This window comes from Rhinatrema bivittatum, chromosome 2, assembly GCF_901001135.1.
Source record: "Rhinatrema bivittatum chromosome 2, aRhiBiv1.1, whole genome shotgun sequence".
NCBI classification, from domain to species: domain Eukaryota; kingdom Metazoa; phylum Chordata; class Amphibia; order Gymnophiona; family Rhinatrematidae; genus Rhinatrema; species Rhinatrema bivittatum.
In genome coordinates, this window is record NC_042616.1 from 582,501,507 (window position 1) to 582,520,828 (window position 19,322).

At 44.7% G+C, this 19,322-nt stretch overlaps 1 protein-coding gene across 1 annotated transcript in view; it reads left to right on the top strand.

The window, feature by feature from the left end:
* LAMA1 (laminin subunit alpha 1) overlaps positions 1-19,322 on the top strand; it is a 395,343-nt gene that overhangs the window by 325,262 nt on the left and 50,759 nt on the right. Inside the window, exons 50-53 of the mRNA XM_029591028.1 lie at positions 1,915-2,059; positions 2,456-2,597; positions 10,016-10,130; positions 10,364-10,534. Coding sequence (XP_029446888.1) covers positions 1,915-2,059; positions 2,456-2,597; positions 10,016-10,130; positions 10,364-10,534 — 573 coding nt within the window. The remainder of the gene's footprint in view (positions 1-1,914; positions 2,060-2,455; positions 2,598-10,015; positions 10,131-10,363; positions 10,535-19,322) is intronic.

A 19,322-nucleotide genomic window follows, 5' to 3' on the forward strand; every position in this document is an offset into this window, starting at 1 on the left:
ACAGCTTTTAGCTAGGGTCCACAGATACATTTCTTCCAAGAACATAAGGAATTGCCATGCTGGGTCAGACCAAGGGTCCATCAAGCCCAGCATCCTGTTTCCAACAGAGGCCAAACCAGGCCACGAGAACCTGGCAATAACCCAAACACCAAGAAGATCCCGTGCTACTGATGCAGTTAATAGCAGTGGCTATTCCCTAAGTAAACTTGATTAATAGCAGTTAATGGACTTCTCCTCCAAGAACTTATCCAAACCTTTTTTGAACCCAGCTACACTAACTGCACTAACAACATCCTCTGGCAATAAATTCCAGAGCTTAATTGTGCGTTGAGTGAAAAAGAATTTTCTCCGATTAGTCTTAGATGTGCTACTTGCTAACTTCATGGAATGCCCCCTAGTCCTTCTATTATCCAAAAGTGTAAATAACCAATTCACATCTACTCGTTCAAGACCTCTCATGATCTTAAAGACCTCTATCATATCCCCCCTCAGCCCCCTAATATGCATATACCTTGTCTTTCCTTAGTGCCACTTTTACTCCTTGATTTCGTTGACATTGCCTAATTTGGGAAAAACAATTTCACATCCCTATATAATATAGCAATATTCAAAGCAAATTTTACACCTGTAAAACCTTTTGATATTTTCACCCTATGGAGTGAATTTTCAAAGGAGTTACACATACAAAAATAGCAATTTTTAAAAGCCCAATTCTGCATATAAAACCTTTTGAAAGTTACCTCGTATGATGGTAACTTTTGAACAGGCACGCAAGTGCACATGTGTGCATTTGTCAGCTCATGCCCAGGGATGCAGCCATTTTATAACACATGCGCATATATGCGTGCATGCTATAAAATAATCTGACCATGTACACATGTGTACGTAATTTTAAGTGGAGGCGGTCCTATACAAGCTAATACCACTTCTACCGTGTAAGTGGGGGGATTTTAAAAGTTATGCGCACCAAAGCCATTACCAGTTTTACCAGTTTGTTCCCAGTTCACTCAGGTAAGGAATAGGACTTCCAAACCCGGCTAGTTTAATAGCCTTCCTTCTCCCCAGTTAGCCCTGACTTTTAAAATCCCACTGATGTGTTTAGGATTTTTTGTTTTACGAATCACATGCCATCCATAGCAGAAGTAAAGTTATGCGGCAGGGGATCCCAGCACACGCCTGTGCACATAAGTATTTACATGCAAATTTCAAGGTGAAATTAACGCCTATGCCCCACCCAGACCTTGCCCATGACTTACTCTTTTTTTGGAACTTTTTATTTGCGTGTTCTGCGGTTATACGTGCGTACTCGGCCGTCTTTTAAAATCCTCTCAGCGCATGACAGCCCAATATATTCGCATATCTCCCATTTTTGGTGAACACCAGGCTTTTAAAATTCACCTTTATGCATGTAAGTGCAGACCTTTCTCCAACACCACCTCAACCAGACAAGTTTACTCACATATTGGGAGGGGAATTTATATCAGAACATTTCTATGGATAAAGCACATTTTATCTACAAACAAATAACTTTGAAAATTACCCTTTAAATATCTTTGGCCACCTAATATCCTTTCCTCCTTGGTACTAATTCCTCAAAGTCTTCAAGATAGTATCAGGTAATCTCACCTTACATGATATATCTTGGCAATAGAAGGTTTGTTTGTTTTTTTTATTTTGGAAAATAGTTATGTTAACATATACAGATTTGTGTACCTGATTCCATGGGCACACTTCTGTAACTATTTCCAAGCCACATATTTTTAAAGCTCATGAATAGATTAGTTTCAAGTGGCTTGATTGTTGCACTGTTTAGTTGATGTCAGTTACTGCCACAGAGCCAGTTATAAGACGGCAGAGGCCTGAGCAATAGTTTAGAAGTCATTTCTGAGAGAATGTTTGTCCTTTATTTTCCAGAGAGATTTCTTGTCCCTTGAACTAGTTGATGGCAGGGTTAGGCTGACACTTGACCTTGGATCAGGACCTCTTACTCTGATTACAGAGAATCGTTACAATAATGGGACATGGTATAAAATTGCATTCCAACGCAACAAAAAGCAAGGTAGGAATTCTGACTTTTCTGGTTTCTTTTGCAAACAGAATTTATGCACAGTAAATGCCAAAAGGGTATCCTGCAGGGTAGACTGCTGATACACATAATTTTCCACATCGTCACAATACCATATCTGTTTACCTAACAGTGTTTCCTGGTGCATCAAAGGACCAAATACCCTTATCTGTTCTGGGTATTTGCATGCCTTAAATTTTTATTTTTCTCATTCAGACTTCTAGTTGTATAATTATATTAATTGTATTTGCTGTGACATAATTTTTAGATTTACTGTGCATGCTTCTTTCAATAGTTGTCAGTAAGGTAATATATATTGCTAGTAAATTTCTACTCTAACTTATTCCAAATCCCCTTTCCTAAACTATTGAGCTGTTTATTGCCTCACAGGTCTGTTAGCAGTTATGGATATATATAACTCCAGTTATAAGGAAACCAAGCAGGGAGAATCCCCTGGTGTGGCCTCAGACTTAAATCGCTCTGATAAGGACCCAATTTACATTGGTGGGCTCCCTCGATCGAGAACTGTCAGGTACTGTACCATGCATCAAAGCATTAAGTTGTATCAGTAATCCTTTTCCATCTTTTTTTCTCTTGCATTTTATTTGATTTTAAATCCTGTGATACCCAAAAGTATTGTGATGATACTGCCATGTTGGGAAATAAAAGCAAGTACAGTGAAGCGCAACACAGAATAAAAATTTTGGATTTAAATAGCACAATATTGTGCATATCAGAAAGTCATCGAAGTTGGGTAACTGAAGCTTGGGGCATTATTGTGATTTCGCAGTTAATATTCAAGTGAAGATATGAGCCAAGTTCTAAACTCTTAGACCAGGGCTTCTCCACAATCAGTCGGGTTTCAATCCACAATGAATAGGCATGAGATAAATTTGCATATATTGGGTCTTCAGTGGATGCTGATTTAATTTCTGCTTATTCACTGTGGATATACACAAATCTGTATATGTTAACATAACTATTTCAGCAAGGCTTTTGATACGGTCCCGCACAGGAGACTGGTGAATAAAATAAGAAGCTTAGGAGTGAGTGCCGAGGTGGTGACCTGGATTGCAAACTGGTTGACGGACAGAAAACAATGTGTGATGGTAAATGGAACTTACTCTGAAGAGAGAGCGGTGTTGAGCGGAGTGCCGCAGGGATCGGTGTTGGGACCGGTCCTGTTCAATATCTTTGTGAGCGACATTGTGGACGGGATAGAAGGTAATGTTTGTCTTTCTGCGGATGACACTAAGATCTGCAACAGAGTGGACACGCCGGAAGGAGTGGAGAGAATGAGACGGGATTTATGGAAGCTGGAAGAATGATCGAAGATATGGCAGCTGAGATTCAATGCCAAGAAGTGCAGAGTCATGCACATGGGGTGTGGAAATCCGAAAGAACTGTATTCGATGGGGGGAGTAGGGCTGATATGTACGGAGCAGGAGAGAGACCTTGGGGTGATAGTCTCTAATGATCTGAAGTCGGCGAAACAATGTGACAAGGCGATAGCTAAAGCCAGAAGAATGCTGGGCTGCATAGAGAGAGGAATATCGAGTAAGAAAAGGGAGGTGATAATCCCCTTGTACAGGTCCTTGGTGAGGCCTCACCTGGAGTACTGTGTTCAGTTCTGGAGACCGTATCTCCGAAGGGACAGAGACAGGATGGAGGTGGTCCAGAGAAGGGCGACCAAAAAGGTGGAAGGTCTTCATAGAATGACTTATGAGGAGAGATTGAAGAATCTGAATATGTACACCCTGGAGGAAAGGAGGAGCAGGGGTGATATGATTCAAACTTTCAGATACGTGAAAGGTTTTAATGATCCAAAGACAATGACAAACCTTTTCCGTTGCAAAAAAATCAGCAGAACCAGGGGTCACAATTTAAAACTCCAGGGAGGAAGACTCAGAACCAATGTCAGGAAGTATTTCTTCACAGAGAGGGTGGTGGATGCCTGGAATGCCCTTCCGGAGGAAGTGGTGAAGACCAAAACTGTGAAGGATTTCAAAGGGGCGTGGGATAAACACTGTGGATCCATAAAGTCTAGAGGATGTGAATGAAGAGAAGAGGCAAGAGGTGGCTTGCTTGCGGGAATGACGGCTACTACCTGGAGATTAATATCCTTATTCAATAAACATACACACATTTAATGCGACTCCAATATTGCTCTATGCTTCAACGGCAAGAGGAAATGTGGAAAAAGGATTTGCATCCACAAAAAAGCAGGGGAGTAGCTTGCTTGTTACGGCGGTTACTACCCCAAATCAAATAAGCCTAATACTTCATTTTCAATGCACATCCAGCATAGCTCTCTCCTTCAACGGCAGGGAAAATGAAGAAAAGATGATAAGATGATTTATATTCACCATCAACCAACAAGGAATGAATTGCATAGTCTGGGTAAACAAATAAGCATGAGAGTAGCTGGCTTGTTATGGCGGTTACTACCCCAAATCAAATAAGCCTGATACTTCACTTTCAATGCACATCCAGCATAGCTCTCTGCTTCAACGGCAGGGAAAATGAAGAAAAGATGATTTATATTCAGCATCAACCAAGGAATGAATTACATAGTCTGGGTAAACAAATAAGCATGGGAGTAGCTGGCTTGTTACGGCGGTTACTACCCCAAATCAAATAAGCCTGATACTTCACTTTCAATGCAAATCCAGCATAGCTCTCTCCTTCAACGGCAGGAAAATGAAGAAAAGATGATTTATATTCAGCATCAACCAACAAGGAATGAATTACATAGTCTGGTTAAACAAATAAGCATGGGTGTAGCTTGCTTGTTATGGTGGTTACTACCCCGAATCAATTAAGTATGATACTTGACTTGGAATAAGTATCCAGCGCAGCTCACTGCTTCAGCAACAGAGGGAATTAAGTAAAGAGGATTTTTATTCAGATTACCAACAATGGCTGAATTGCACAGGCAGGGTAAACAAACGGGAGTAGCTTGCTTATTACGGTGGTTACTACCCCAAACCAATTAGCTAGATACTTCACTTAGATGCAGCTCCAGCACTGCTGTCTGCATCGATGATGGGGGTGGAAGGGAATTGGAACCAAAAAGTTACCAATAAGGGCCCTGACCTCAGCAGTCAGAGTAACAGATTATGAAAACAAATAGGTGTGAAAGCTTGCTGGGCAGACTGGATGGGCCGTTTGGTCTTCTTCTGCCGTCACTTCTATGTTTCTATGTCACTTCTATATCCTGAAAATCAGACTGGCTATGGTTAAAATTTGAAACCAAATATATTTTGAATTCCAGTTCAAGCAGTATCAAATAGACAATAATATGAGCAGTGTATGACTCGGAGCTTTAACTATCATTGATTAGTATAGTGCACCTTACCTTTATTTTGGAAAAAAAAGTTGCCTTGTAATTGTAAAACTGGAAATGTCTCTTCAAAATAAATGTACACACTACACTAGAACAAAGTATAGTTGAATAATAGGCCATAAAAATCACGATTTTACCATGGTGGTGGTGGGGGGGGGGGGGGGGGGGTGTATTTGCTTCTGAGAGAATTAAAAATGACTGCTCCAGCACAGTCTTTAGCAGCCTATAGCTATAGCTGTGCCATAATATATTTTATTGCATTGTGATTCTGACTTGTCTTTGAACATATATATCAACAAATAAAACAAAATCAAAGCTGCTTTTTCCACCTCTATGGGATTGAAAAGGTCAAAGGAAGACCTGTCTGTCTCTGTCTAAGATGGCCCCTCCTGGGAGAATTTCAAGAATTCTTTTTAGAGCCAAACATGGCCAAGCTCAGGTGCCTCAAAGAAATGTGAATGGGGGGTGCAACACGAGAGCTTAGAGGGGACTTATGAACTCTCTCCCTGCAGGTTTCTTCAACAACATATCTCAAAAGAAGTTTCTAATCTTGTGGATGATATGCAGGAATTCTATAAATGTAAAAAAATATATCAATGCTGAACTTAAAGCAGATATTTTGAGGATGCTAATAATCATTTCTGACCCAATTCCGGGTCTGCCTGAAGGATGGAAAGAGAAGACACTGTATGGTTTATTAATGATTTTAGCCTATAGTCATTAGCCCTTAAATTTACATAATCCTTTGAGGAGGGGAGACTACACAGCCACTGCTTTCCATTGCACTGAATATTCATTCTCAAAGTTCTGTGACATCTACAAGCGGTGGAAATCTTAACCATTGCTAGATTAATAGCTCTGAACATGTGGGAAGGTAACAAGCTGCCAATCATTGCTGACCTACCCAAAACAATACAGATGCATGTGGTAAACCAGTGGTTCCAAACCTGTCGTCTGTAGATCTCTAGGGGTCTGCAAGACCATCATGGGAGGTCCACCGGAAATACAGCTGCCCCGAAAAAGAGCAGGCCGTGCACTAAGGCTGCTGCCTGCAGAAGAAAGAAGAGGAGCATGGTGAAAGCCCTACCTCAAAAGCCTAGTCCCATGCTGCAAAGAAGAGGGAGGAGCAGAAATAATTGCAGCCAGGATCTTAGTCGTCGTAGGGGAGAGAAAAGGAGCACTGGCATTGAAATCCCAGACTTGTCAGGAGGAAAAGGCCCCCTACTGCTGCTGAAAAAGCCTGGACCTGCTACAAGAGACCCTGCTACCGCTGAAATTCTGGTCCAGCAATAAGATGGAAGAGAAGGGCCATCGTTCATAGCCTGCTCCCACCCCAAGTAAAAGCCTGGAGGAGCACAGGCAAATTGCTGCTACACAGACCACCCTGTGGGTCTAACAGACTGAAAGAGAAAATGAGGGCTGTTAAAGTAACTTTACTATGGAGATACAGGAAGAGGAGAGGGAGGGACAGCACTGGAAGAGGCCATAGGGGAGGGCAAAAGGTTAAGAATGGGGCGTGGGGGGGGGGAAAGGTGTCATGTGGGAAGGCAGGAGAAGGGGGGGGGGGGAGTGCAGGAGAGAAGGTACTGGGGAAGGTGAAGAGGAGCAGCACTAAGGAAAGGAGCCATAGAAGGGAGGACAGAGAGAGAAGAGGGGATTAAATAGGAGGGAAGGCACTGAAGCCATGGATGAGAGGAAGTGTGTGGTAGGAGGGAAGCAGCCATGTGGGGAGGGCCAGAGGGTGAGAATGGATGCCTGATGGTAGGAGGAAAGGCACTCAGGAAAGGTCCATGGGTGACAGGAAGCAGGATAGAAGGGAAGGGGCCATGGGGGAAGGCAGAAGCGAGATGACAGGGGACACCAGGCTCTCTCGCTCTCTTTCACTCTCCTTATCCTTCCCCCCTCCAACAAAAGAAAAGGTACCATGGCGGATGGTGGTGGTAGTCGTGTGGAGGGGGGTGTTTGGAGGGAGAGATTTGCATCAAACCTCTCCATCTTTCACTTTTAGAGATATGTGCCTGTCTCAAACACCCCTCCTTCTCTCTTCCCCCACTAGTTTTTCCCGGACAGTCTCTCTCTCTCGTTCTCTCTCGTCATCAGTCTCATTCTCCATCTCTCTTTCATTGTCAGTCTCTATTTCTTTCTCTCTTTCACTCTCTCTCTCCCTTCTCACCAGTCTCTCTCTCTCTCTCTCTCTGCCTCTGTGCCACTCTCTCTTTCTTGCTTTGTTACTACGTTAATAGCATTTCCATTTGTGACGTATAGCTGCATGTCAAAATGAAAGAGAAGAATGTTGGGGGTCTGCAAACATTTTGGAGGCTGAAGGAGGAGTCCACGTTCACAAAAAATGTGGGACTCCTTCTTGTAAACAATTCTTGGATTTATGACCACACCTGAAAGCTCTGGTGGAAGATTTGGTATTTTCTATCCAGCCAGAATGCATGAAGCCCTGCATACTACTGCTAAGAACTCATTGATCCTGTCAAGCTAAAAAACTTTCTCAAAGAGCATTTATCAGAGAAAATGGAAACCTGTTGACCAGGGTAGTTACTCTTTTGGGGGGTGGCACAGGTTTCCTGTCATGTATTAAACTTGCTGCAATTGTTTTATCATTCTTCCTGTTAATAATAAATACTTTGGTTTTGGTTCATCCTGCTTATTACATTTCTTCCCTTTGCTTTATTTCGTAGAAATTTTGCTATCATGGGCATTGTGTAGCTATTGCTGTGTTAAATATGATTTTTTTTTTAATTTTATAATTTATATGAAAAGAAATACAATACACTTTTTCTTGGGAGGGGTGCCTGTGCTTTTTTTTCTTTTTATTTCTTTTAGCTTATTTGTCTAAGTGTAACATTTTTACTTAGTGATGTTATCCTCTAAAATAGAAGTGTCTCTGTACTCTCAAATAGCTTTATCCCTGGTTAGTTTAAAGCTGCTTGAAAAGAAAGAGAAACATGAAGAATTATCTTGCAAATGTTTTACTCATTAAAATAAAAATGTGTTTTATTATTGAAACTGGTATGCCAGCACTGCTCCTAGCAGAAAATGTGATTACCCTCCCCTGGCAGAAGTGGCGTAGCCACGTAGTGGTTAGAGCAGCAGGCTATAATCCAGGCCAACCAGAGTTCAAATCCCACTGCCTCTCCATGTAACCTTGTGCAATTCACGTTACCTTCCATTTCTTCAGGTACACAACATAGATTTTAAGCCCTCTGGGGATAAGGAAATACTGACAGTAACTGAATGTAATCTACTTTGAAGTGCTGAAAAGTGGAAGATAAATCAGATAGATAAATGATAGCTCCAAGTTAGCCAGTAATATAATGGGAAAGCTTTTAATAGTAGCTCAGGGCCTTGAGATGTAGATGATCATTTGGAAGATAGCAAACACATTTTTCTGGCAGGGAACAGTGCATTGAAAAGCATTGAAAAAAATTGCCTAGGGGGGGAAAAGGGTGCCTTAGCCAGTTTATACTTTTCTTCGTCTGTTTTGTTCACGCTGTTAGATTTCTATTTTAATTGCAAATAATTAATTAATTAATTAATTAATCGCAAATAATGCTAGCATCCCATTAGCAAACCAGGTCAGAGATCTTGGGGCCACCCTTGACTCTAGAATGAATTTCAAAAAATTCATTAACGCCACAACCAAAGAATGCTTCTTCAAGCTACAGGTCCTGAAGCAACTTAGACCACTCTTACACTTCAAGGATTTCCGTTCGGTGCTTCAAGCCATACTGTTTTCAAAGATCGACTATTGTAATGCTCTATTACTTGGTCTGCCTGCTTCGTCCACCAAACCTCTTCAGATGCTGCAAAACGCAGCGGCTAGGATCCTTACAAACACTCGTCGCAAGGACCATATCACACCAATACTAAAAATTCTACACTGGCTGCCCATCCAATATAGAATACTTTTCAAGGCTCTCACCATCATCCACAAATCAGTCTACCAGCAATCCACTCTCCAACTCACCTTCCCACTCGAATTACATACTTCCGCAAGACCGATCAGAACTGCCTACAAAGGTTCGCTCAAGGCCCCCCCCAACAAATCATCGGTCCACAACACTATTCACAAGCGAGCTCTTTCAACAGCAGGTCCACTACATTGGAATTCACTTCCACAAGACTTACGCCAAGAACAATGCCATTCAACTTTCAGAAAGAAATTGAAAACCTGGCTTTTCGCAGAAGCCTACCGCTGAAGGATCTCCTCAACCATCACTGACTCTCACTCCCCACCCCTCCCCAATCCCTTCCCCCCACCCAACCTCACCCTTTCCTTCTCCCTCTGGACATACCAGGCTAATAACTGCCTAGGACCAACCTATGTTTTTGTATCTTACAGTTTTTGTTGATTTATATATTTATCTCTCTCTAATTGTTGCTCAGTTTAAACTCTGCACTGTCTTCCATTGCCCAGGTTTTATGCTCCCTGTTTAATGTAACTTTACTTTCTACCTTGATGTTAATTGGTTTCCCCTCAGTTACATTGTAAACCGGTACGATAAGACCTAGTCTTGAGCATCGGTATAGGAAAAGAAATTAAATAATAAATAAATAAATAAATAAATAATTGCTCTCCATTTGTTTTCCAGGAAAGCTCTTAGCAGCAGGTCATATGTTGGCTGCATTAAAAATGTGGAAATTGCACGCTCCAACTTTGACTTGTTAAGAAACTCCTATGGTGTAAGAAAAGGCTGTAAGTTGGAGGTAGGGAAGATTTTTGCCTGTTTGGGGTGATTTATTGTATGCATTTTAATTGGGCTTTGTTGAACTTCTTGCACGTTATATATATTACAGTACGGAGGGAATATTTGTTCTAATGAACATAGGCAGAAGGACAGTAGCAGATCACTTATCTTACCACCAAAAGTGATTCTCCCCACTGTCCCGCCCCTCTGGGGGGATTCACGTGTTTGTTCTTTTTCTCCTTTGCTGCACAGCCTATACGAAGCATTACCATCTTGAATCGTGGCTACATTGAACTACTGCCCAAGGCCTTGTCACCAGAAACTGAGCTGATGGTGACGTTTGCCACTAAGAATGACACTGGAATTATTCTTGTGGGGCTCACCAAGGGACTGGTCAAGCGAAGCCGCAGGCAAGCACACGTGGTAAGCTGCTCTCTCCTGTCTTTTAATGCACCCCACACAAAGCAAAACACAATCAGGTTTAACTATTTGAGAAATTCTTCTCTCATTTGTCTGGAAGTAGAAGCGAGATGAGGTGAGTGATAACTCTATGGAGCCATAGGTGAAAATTCATGTATCTTAAGCTTCTGGAATTTCTTCACTACTGCATCCACTACTACTAATATTACAATGATTTAAATAGCAATGCAAGATGTACACAGCACTGTACAGACCAACACTGCGATCCCTAGAGGTTTGCAATTTAGTTAAGACATACAGACAAGGCAGATAAGAGGTGGAGAGTGTGGAAAATAGGAGCTGAGGACCTAATGACTGGAACGGTGAGCTGCGGAGAAAAAGGGTAGGGGAGGGCTAGCACTGAAGAGAGGAAATGTAGTGGAATGATTAGGAAGCTAAAGAAAAGAAGAAATGGAATTGACTGCTCTCAGCTCTCTAGTAATCTCCCAGAATTCTGGATTCACCATGTCTAATTCACTAAGCTCCAGAAGTGTATATAAGTAAAATAGCCAGGTGAGTGGGTGGGATTCTAGATCCACACTTGAAAGGCTGCTTGCAGTCTTCATTCGAATCTCTTTAAGAGGAAGTTAAACCATTTTATGGGGCAACGTTTATACTGCCTTGTGGGCCTGCAAGCTAGTTTTCCAAGGGACCTTTCCCCCAATGGGGTTTCCTGTGAAAATCAGGCCCAGCTGCACATGACGGGTACTTATTACTGCTTTGAAGCAGATGCAAATGTACATGTGGAAAGTGGAGTTTGCAAAGTGTGTACTCCCCCCCCCCCCCCAATCATACCACACCCCCTTTTTCTTTGCCCTAGATAAAATAAGTACCTGTGCCGAGAACAGCACGGGAAGAGGGTGGCAATGTTCAACAGAACTTTATGTAGGAGTAAACAACTATTCACCCTCTTAAAATGTTCAGAAAATTACCAAGCCCAAGCAAATGCTAACCAGAAAAACCCTGAACTTATAACCCCAGCTGAGTTGCAAGAGAGTAGTCAGGCTTCTGCCACCAAGCCTTTATGATCTGAAATTGTTACTCTATATGAAGTAAAATTTAAGACCTACGCATGCGCGCACATGTGTGCGCATTTGCCAGCGCACGCTCACAGACACACTGAGGGGTAGATTTTAAAAAAGAGCGCGATCGTGTACTTTTGTCTGCGCGTATCTTATAAAATCCTGGATCGGCGCTCGCAAGGCTGCCGATTTTGGGCAGCCTGCGCGCGCCAAGCCGCGCAGCCTGCCTCCATTCCCTCCGAGGCCACTCAGAAATCGGAACGGCCTCGGAGGGAACTTTCTTTCGCCTTCCCCTCCCTTCCCCTACCTAACCCACCCCCCCAGCCCTATCTAAACCCCCCCTTACCTTTGTCCCTCGATTTACGCCTGCTAGAAGCAGACGTAAATCTACGCGCGCCAGCGGACTGCTGGCGCGCCGTCATCCAACCCGGGGGCTGGCCCGGGGCCTCGACCACGCCCCCGGGCTGGCGCCATGCCCCACCCCCGCCCCCGACACGCCCTTCAAAAAATCCCCGGGACTTACGTGCGTCCCGGGGCTCTGCGTGCGCCGGCGGCCTATGCAAAATAGGCGCGCCAGCGCGCGAGGGCCCTGCTTGCGTAAATCCGGGCGGATTTACGCGAGCAGGGCATTTAAAATCCACCCGTGATTGTATAACATGCGCGTATATGCACGCATGTTATAAAATCATCTATCCGCGTGTACTTGCCCACACGATTTTATATTGACATGCGAATGTGCGCGCAAATGCCATCTCGAGCACGGAAGTGGGGGGAATTCTAGTAGATACGCGCGGCGATGCAATCGGGCTTTTTCCCAGTTCGCCCCAGTGAAGGAGAGGACTCCCTAAACACCCCCCCAGCTAACTTGCCTCCCTTTCACACTATTACCCCCGACCCTTAAAACCCTGCTAACTAGCATTTTTTTTTTTTAATTACATGACTTATACGCCATCCATAGCAGAAGTAAAGTTGCACGGTAGGGGATCCCGGCGGCGCGCTTTTGCTACAGACCCAGCCCGCCCAGACCACGCCCACGCCCTCCCTCTTTTGGCGCGTACCTGCGCTGGTTTTAAAATCTGCATGACGCACGCCAGGCTGAGTCGCACGCGTATCTCTCGGCTTTGGCGCGTGTAGGGCTTTTAAAATCAACCGTGTTTGTGTTGAATGAAATCTCATTATTATTTTTTTTAGAAACATTCCCATGGTTTTGAATAGCTGCTTTTAAACATCAGTGTCCACCTGAAACCCTGGTAATCTGTAGGAGGTTTTAAACCACTGGTCTCAGGCTCAGTGGCTAAAAGTTTGAATCCCTGTGGCTAATACCGACTGCTATTAAAAGCAAAGATACTATCATACTAATGGTGAAATGATCTGTTTCAAACCAAATATATTTTGAATTCCAGTTCAAGCAGTATCAAAGAGGCAATAATCTGAGCAGTGTATGTGGGTGAACTTGCGTTTATCTATGTTAAACTACAGGCTGATTATTATTTCACCCCCGTGAGGATAAAAGTAGATGGGATCGGATCAGGGGAGGGAATTGACATATAATCAATCTCCCTGCATCATTTCTACCGTGTACTTTCATGCCTGCCTCCATGCAGACCGAAGCATGCAGGTACTTTGTATCCCTGTCCTCACTGATCACATTTTTTGAAAGGTAAAACTGCTCTGTTGGAATCTTTATTATTGGCCTTCTCATGTTCAGGCCCAGAAGAGAATTTCCAGGACAAAATAATCCCAGAGGTCCATATTCAGTGGCATTTAGCCAGATAATGCACAAGTTATCTGACTAAATGCCAACTTTTGAATATGGGGCTAATTATCTGGCTAAACTTTACACATATCTCTTATTATCCAGCTAAAATTTAGCTGGATAACGTAGGGATGTTTTTTCCAGGAGGAGTTATTTCTGGCTAAGTCTGGTCACGGCTAACTTTAAGATAGCTGGCCATATTCAGTAGTGCGGTATATTGACTATACCTCTGTTCCACCAGCCATATATCTGGCTGGTGGAACGGAGAACATGATAGTTAGTTGGATATGGACTGAATGTGGACATCCTAAATGTTGTAGTTAATTCATGCTGCAGTCTTTAGTAGCAAACCTATGGAAAAACAAGTAATGAAAAAAGATGAGGTACGCATTGAGAGTGAGTCCCACACTAAGGATAGATTCATCAAGATATCGCATACGATAGGAAGAGGGGTGTGTTTTATGGTAATCGCCTATTTATCAAAGTGTGTGTTATCTTAGCGCTTCGCATAGGTATTACTGCAAAGTGTGTTAACTTTTTGCACTTTGCGGTAATACCACAATTATTGCATTTCCTACCTGCAACTACTGGGGGGAGGGAGAGAGAGAGAGAGACTATTTATAAGGCCCTTGTAGTAGTTAGCTATTTATGCTACTGTAGGAGGCCCACCTTGTAACTCGAGGTGAGGTTTAGGTAGTAGTGTAGGGGTCGGGGCCACTTTGACATGCAGAGTGAGACGTACGAACAGAACAGTGCACTCTTGTGAAAATTTGGTCTTTCGGAGTGAGAAAGCTCACACAATGATGAGATTTGTACAATGTTCTCTCAACCTAACTTGATGTTACCCATCAATTCTCATCGTTGTGTGAGCATCAAATCTTATCAATGTGGTCTCGTTGCCGGTTCCTCTGAGGAAGAAGCTCCATCAAGGCCGGCAGTGGCACCGAGGCCTGTAGCCCCCCATCCGGCTTTGCCAGAGCTGGTACCGGTGCTGCCGGTGCCTAGGCCTCTGAACAAAGGCTGAGCACCCAGGGCCCCATCCCCTGTAGATTACAGTGAGGATGAGACCCCCATATGATCTTGGGAGGACGACACTGCAGAATTCTTGTCAGAGGACACAGAGTTTCCTCTCAGTACTGCCTCCTCCAGAGGAACGAAGTAGGTCTCCACTGTAGGGTTTGGAAGAGCAATGGCGGAAGCCATCCATTTTCAGTTAATGACGGAGGAGGATGCCAGATTCAAGATGCTGGAAATCCTCCAGTTCATGGAGGCTTCCAAAGAGATCGTGGTGGTCCTGGTACATGAAATCTTTAAGGAATTGCTGCTGAGGTTTTGGGAGCACCCCCTTACAGTTCCTCCTGTAAACAGGAAGGCAGATGGGGTTTATCTTGTCCAACAGGCTACTGGATTCGAAAAGCATCAGCTGGCACACCAATTGCTAGTGGTCAAATCCACTCTCAAGAGGACCAAGTGCTCTCAGACCCATGCCTCAGCACCCCCGAGGAAGAATCACAGGTTGATCAATGTTCTTGGGCGGAAGGTGTTTCTGGGGACAATACTCATTGCCGCATCACATCCTACTCAGCTCTATATTAGCCAGTATACTCGCAACCTCTGAAAGCAGATGCAGTAGACGGCTGAGCGGCAGCCTCAACTGCAGCAAGACACCTTCTTGTCGCTGGTGCATCAGGGCCTGGAGTGTGGAAACATGAGTTGCGCTTTACCTACAATGTTTTCGAAATGGCAGCGAAAATCTTTGCAGTGGGAATCAATGCCTGCAGAATGGCATGGCTGCGGGCCTCAGATCTTCAACCAGAGGTACAGGAAAGACTCGCCAACCTGCCATGCACAGAAGAGAATCTCTTCGGAGATAAGGTGAGGGACGCGGTGGCCCAGTTATGGGATCACCATGAGACCCTCCAGCATCTCTCCACTGGCACTTCAGACCCGCCCTCCTCAGCTAGGAGGAATGCAAGGCAGGGTCAGAGGATGTCTTTCTACCACCACAGGAAGTACTATCCTCTGGCCCTTTGCTCCCAATCAGAGAGGGTGAGCTCCCGAGGCCATCCCAGGCAGCAGCAAGCTCCCAAGCCCTAACTGGTGCCCCATCCAAATCCCAGGACGGGGTTTTGACTAGATTGTAGGGAGCATAAGCCAGCCACCTGTACCTGAGAAGTTGGACTCCCTGATCGGCAGCAGGCTAAGGCTCTTCGTGAAATGGTGGCCCAATATAACCTCGGACCAGTGGGTTTTGTACATCGTCTGCCAAGGGTACCAATTAAACCTATTGGGTGTCCCACCAAATTCTCCTCCATGCCTGTTTTGGGAGCCAATAGTTCATCAGGAGGTACTGTTACGGGAGTTCTCCACCCTCTTAACAGCCAGTGCGGTTGAGCTTGTCCCACCAGGACAAAGAGAACAGGGATTCTACTCCCAGTACTTCATGATTCCAAAGAGAACAGGGGGACTCTGTCCCTTCCTAGACCTGAAGGCCTTGAACAAGTTTTGAAAAAAAAGAAAAGTTCAAGAGGGTTTGCCTGGGCACCCTGATTCCCCTCCTGCAAAAAGGGGATTGGCTATGCTCCCTCGATTTAAAGGATGCATACACGCACATCTAGATTTTTCCAAGCCACAGGAAGTATCTCAGATTTGTGGTGGGGAAACAGCACTTCCAGTACAGTGTGTTGCCGTTCGGGCTAGTGTCAGCCCCATCTGTGTTTTCAAAGTGTCTGGCCATGGTTGGAGAGTACCTCAGCAGGTTGGGAGTGCATGTTTTCCCTTACTTGGACGATTGGCTGGTCAAGAGCACCTCTCAGGCAGGGCCTGATCAGTCCTTGTGCTTGACCATCCGGGTGCTAGAGTCATTAGGGTTGGTTATCAACTACCAGAAGTCCCATTTCAGCCCATCACCTCAATTGGACTTCTTAGGAGCCCTGCTAGACACAGCTCAGGTAAAAAGCCTTCCTGCCATGCTCCAGGGCGGTCACCTTGGCATCCATAGTAGCAGTGATTCAACAGAGCCAGCAGGTGTCAGCTTGGCACATGTTGAGTCTGTTGGACCACATGACCGCAACCATCCATGTCACTCACTTGGTACTTTTACATATGAGCAAATCCCAATGGACCTTAAGGTCACAGTGGTGCCAGACCACCCAGGACCTTCAGGCTCGCATCCAGATCACTCCGTCTTTCTGGGAATCCTTGTCCTGGTGGTGAGTTCTCTTGAATTTGGAGCAGGGAATATCTTTCCAAATGCCTCCTACCCAAAATATCCCCACCACGGATGTGTCCACCCTGGGGTGGGGTGCCCATGTAGAAGGGCTCCACACTCAGGGCCCATGGTCCACCCAGGAAGCTCAGTGTCAAATCAACTTCCTGGAGCTCCGGGTGATCAGGTATGCTCTATGGGCTTTCAGGGATTAGCTGTCCAACAAAACTATCCTGATCCAAACAGACAACCAAGTAGTGATATGGTATGTCAACAAGCGGGGAGGTACAGGGTCATACCTCCTGTGTCGGGAAGCAGTCCAGATCTGGTCCTGGGTTCTCTCCCATCAGATGGTGCTCCGGGCCATGTATCTGGCTGGTGGAATGGAGAACATGATAGCGAGCCTTCAGACTCCACGAGTGGTCGCTGGACCAAGAAGTAGCGAACCGTATCTACCATCTCTGGGGAAACCCAGAGATAGACTTGTTTGCATCACCCTGCAACAGGAAGGGACTCAGTTCTGTTCCCAGTACAGGTCAGATGGCGAACCAGCCTCGGATGCCTTTGCTCACCATTGGGACAAGGATCTTCTGTATGCATATCCTCCGATTCCTCTAGTAATGAAGACTCTCTTATTTATTTATTTATTTCAGAGCTTTTATATACCGAGGTTTAGCAATTAGCCTTCACCCCGGTTTACAGTAGAACAACTTGTTACATAGAACAGTACATGGAATATAGAATGGAATAGGTTACATCAAACTGTTAGGAGACTGTCCTAGAACTAATCTTAAATGCTTGAACCAGGTCGCGTCAAGTTTAATTTAAAACTTTAACAGTAGTAAAGGAACTCAGAAACGAATTAGTAATAACAAGACAAAATGGCAAAGAGTTAAGGTGGGGGGCGGGGGGAGAGAGAAGGGGGGTGGGATCGGGAGGGGAGGGGAAAAGAAGAAAGGACGGCGGGAGCGGAGAGGGGGGAAGAGTGGCGAGGGGAGCATAATCTTTCCATATGGGCGGATTGAGGGGATGCAGGTTAGCTTTTGTCAACACAAATTACTTAGTATGGGTTGCTTTAAAGACTGGATTTTTTTCTTGTTTTATTCTTCTTGCTGGATCTCTTCCCTGTGTTGAAGCTTCAAGAGGACTGAGGGCTATAATTCTCATAGCCCCTCATTGGCTGAAACAGGTCTGGTGTCCACTCCTTCGGGAGTTGTCCTTCCAGAAACCGATCAGTCTAGGGACTTCCCCAGATCTCATCCCGCAGGATCAGGACAAGCTCCAGCATCCCAGCCTCCAGGTCCTGTCGCTCACAGCCTGGATGTTGAGAGGCTGATCCTGTAGCAGCTTAATCTTTCTGAAGATTTGTCTCAAGTCCTGGTAGCTTCTAGAAAGCCTTCCACTAGAAAGTCTGAAGTAGAGGAGGTTTTCCGTGTGGTATGAGCAGTGGGCCCTAGATCCTTTCTTCTGCCCCACACAAAAACTGCTTGATTACCTTCTGCACCTATTGGAGTCTGGCTTGAAAACTAACTCTGTTACAGTCCACCTAAGTGCTATTGGCGCATACCACCGAGGTGTAGATGGTACGCCCATCTCTGTACAGCCTATCGTTGTACGCTTCATGCGGGGCCTGCTTCAGTTGAAGCTTCCTCTAAGGCCTCCCGCTGTGTCTTGGGACCTTAACGTGGTGCTTGCTCAGCTGATGAAAGCTCCTTTTGAGCCACTGCACACCTGTGATCTGAAGTACCTGACCTGGAAGGTCATATTTTTGGTGGCGGACACTTCAGCATGCAGAGTCAGTGAGCTCCAGGCCATAGTGACTTATCCACCTTGCACCAAGTTTTATCATGACAGGGTGGTCCACCTAAGTTCCTGCCTAAGGTGGTGACATTTATTAATGCAAAAAATCTCAGCATCGGGCCCAGTCCCAATCTCTTCCCTCCCTGCCCCACTCCGGGTCCAGTGGAAATTTGAAAGAATTTATAAATTCCAGGGCCCCTTCCTCTCCCCTCCCCTCCCAGCTTCCTGGTGCCTTAAATTTGTCTTCAGGCAAGTAGCAGCCTACCATGATCCAGGCCTAGTTCTTCTGCCGTTGCTAAACAGCTGTGCTGGAACTTCCAGCATAGCACTTCTAAGAGCTACGCTGGAAGTATACACTTTTCATCATGGCTGCTTGGTGAGGTCAGAAGCTCCGGGTTCTGTTCGTGGTAGGGCAAAGACAAACCTAAATTTAAGGTAACCGGAGGATGGAAGGGTAAGGGTTACTTTATGACCAATCTGAATTTATTAGAAAATAATATAGTATTGTTTGTCTTAGATAATGCTTTTCCCTACTTCGTGTGAGATTTCGGTATCTCCCTAGACCACCAACTAAACTTCAAAAACCACATTAACACAATCATAAAGGGAGGATTTTTCAAGCTCCATATCCTCAAAAAACTTAAACCCCTACTCCATTCGCAAGACTTCCGCACAGTCCTGCAAGTGACAATGCTATCAAAAATAGATTACTGCAATTCCTTACTTCTAGGCCTTCCCTACTCTACTATTGGACCCCTGCAACTGTTATAGAATGCTATGGCAAGAATCCTTACAAATACACGTAAAGCCGACCACATCACCCCTATTCTTAAGGAACTCCATTGGCTTCCCATCTCCTCCTGCATCAGATGCAAAACCCTCACCATTATTCACATCTCCCTGCACAACCACAATCACTCCTGGCTTGAGGATGCTCTTCGATTCCGCTCCTCCAATCGTCCTATT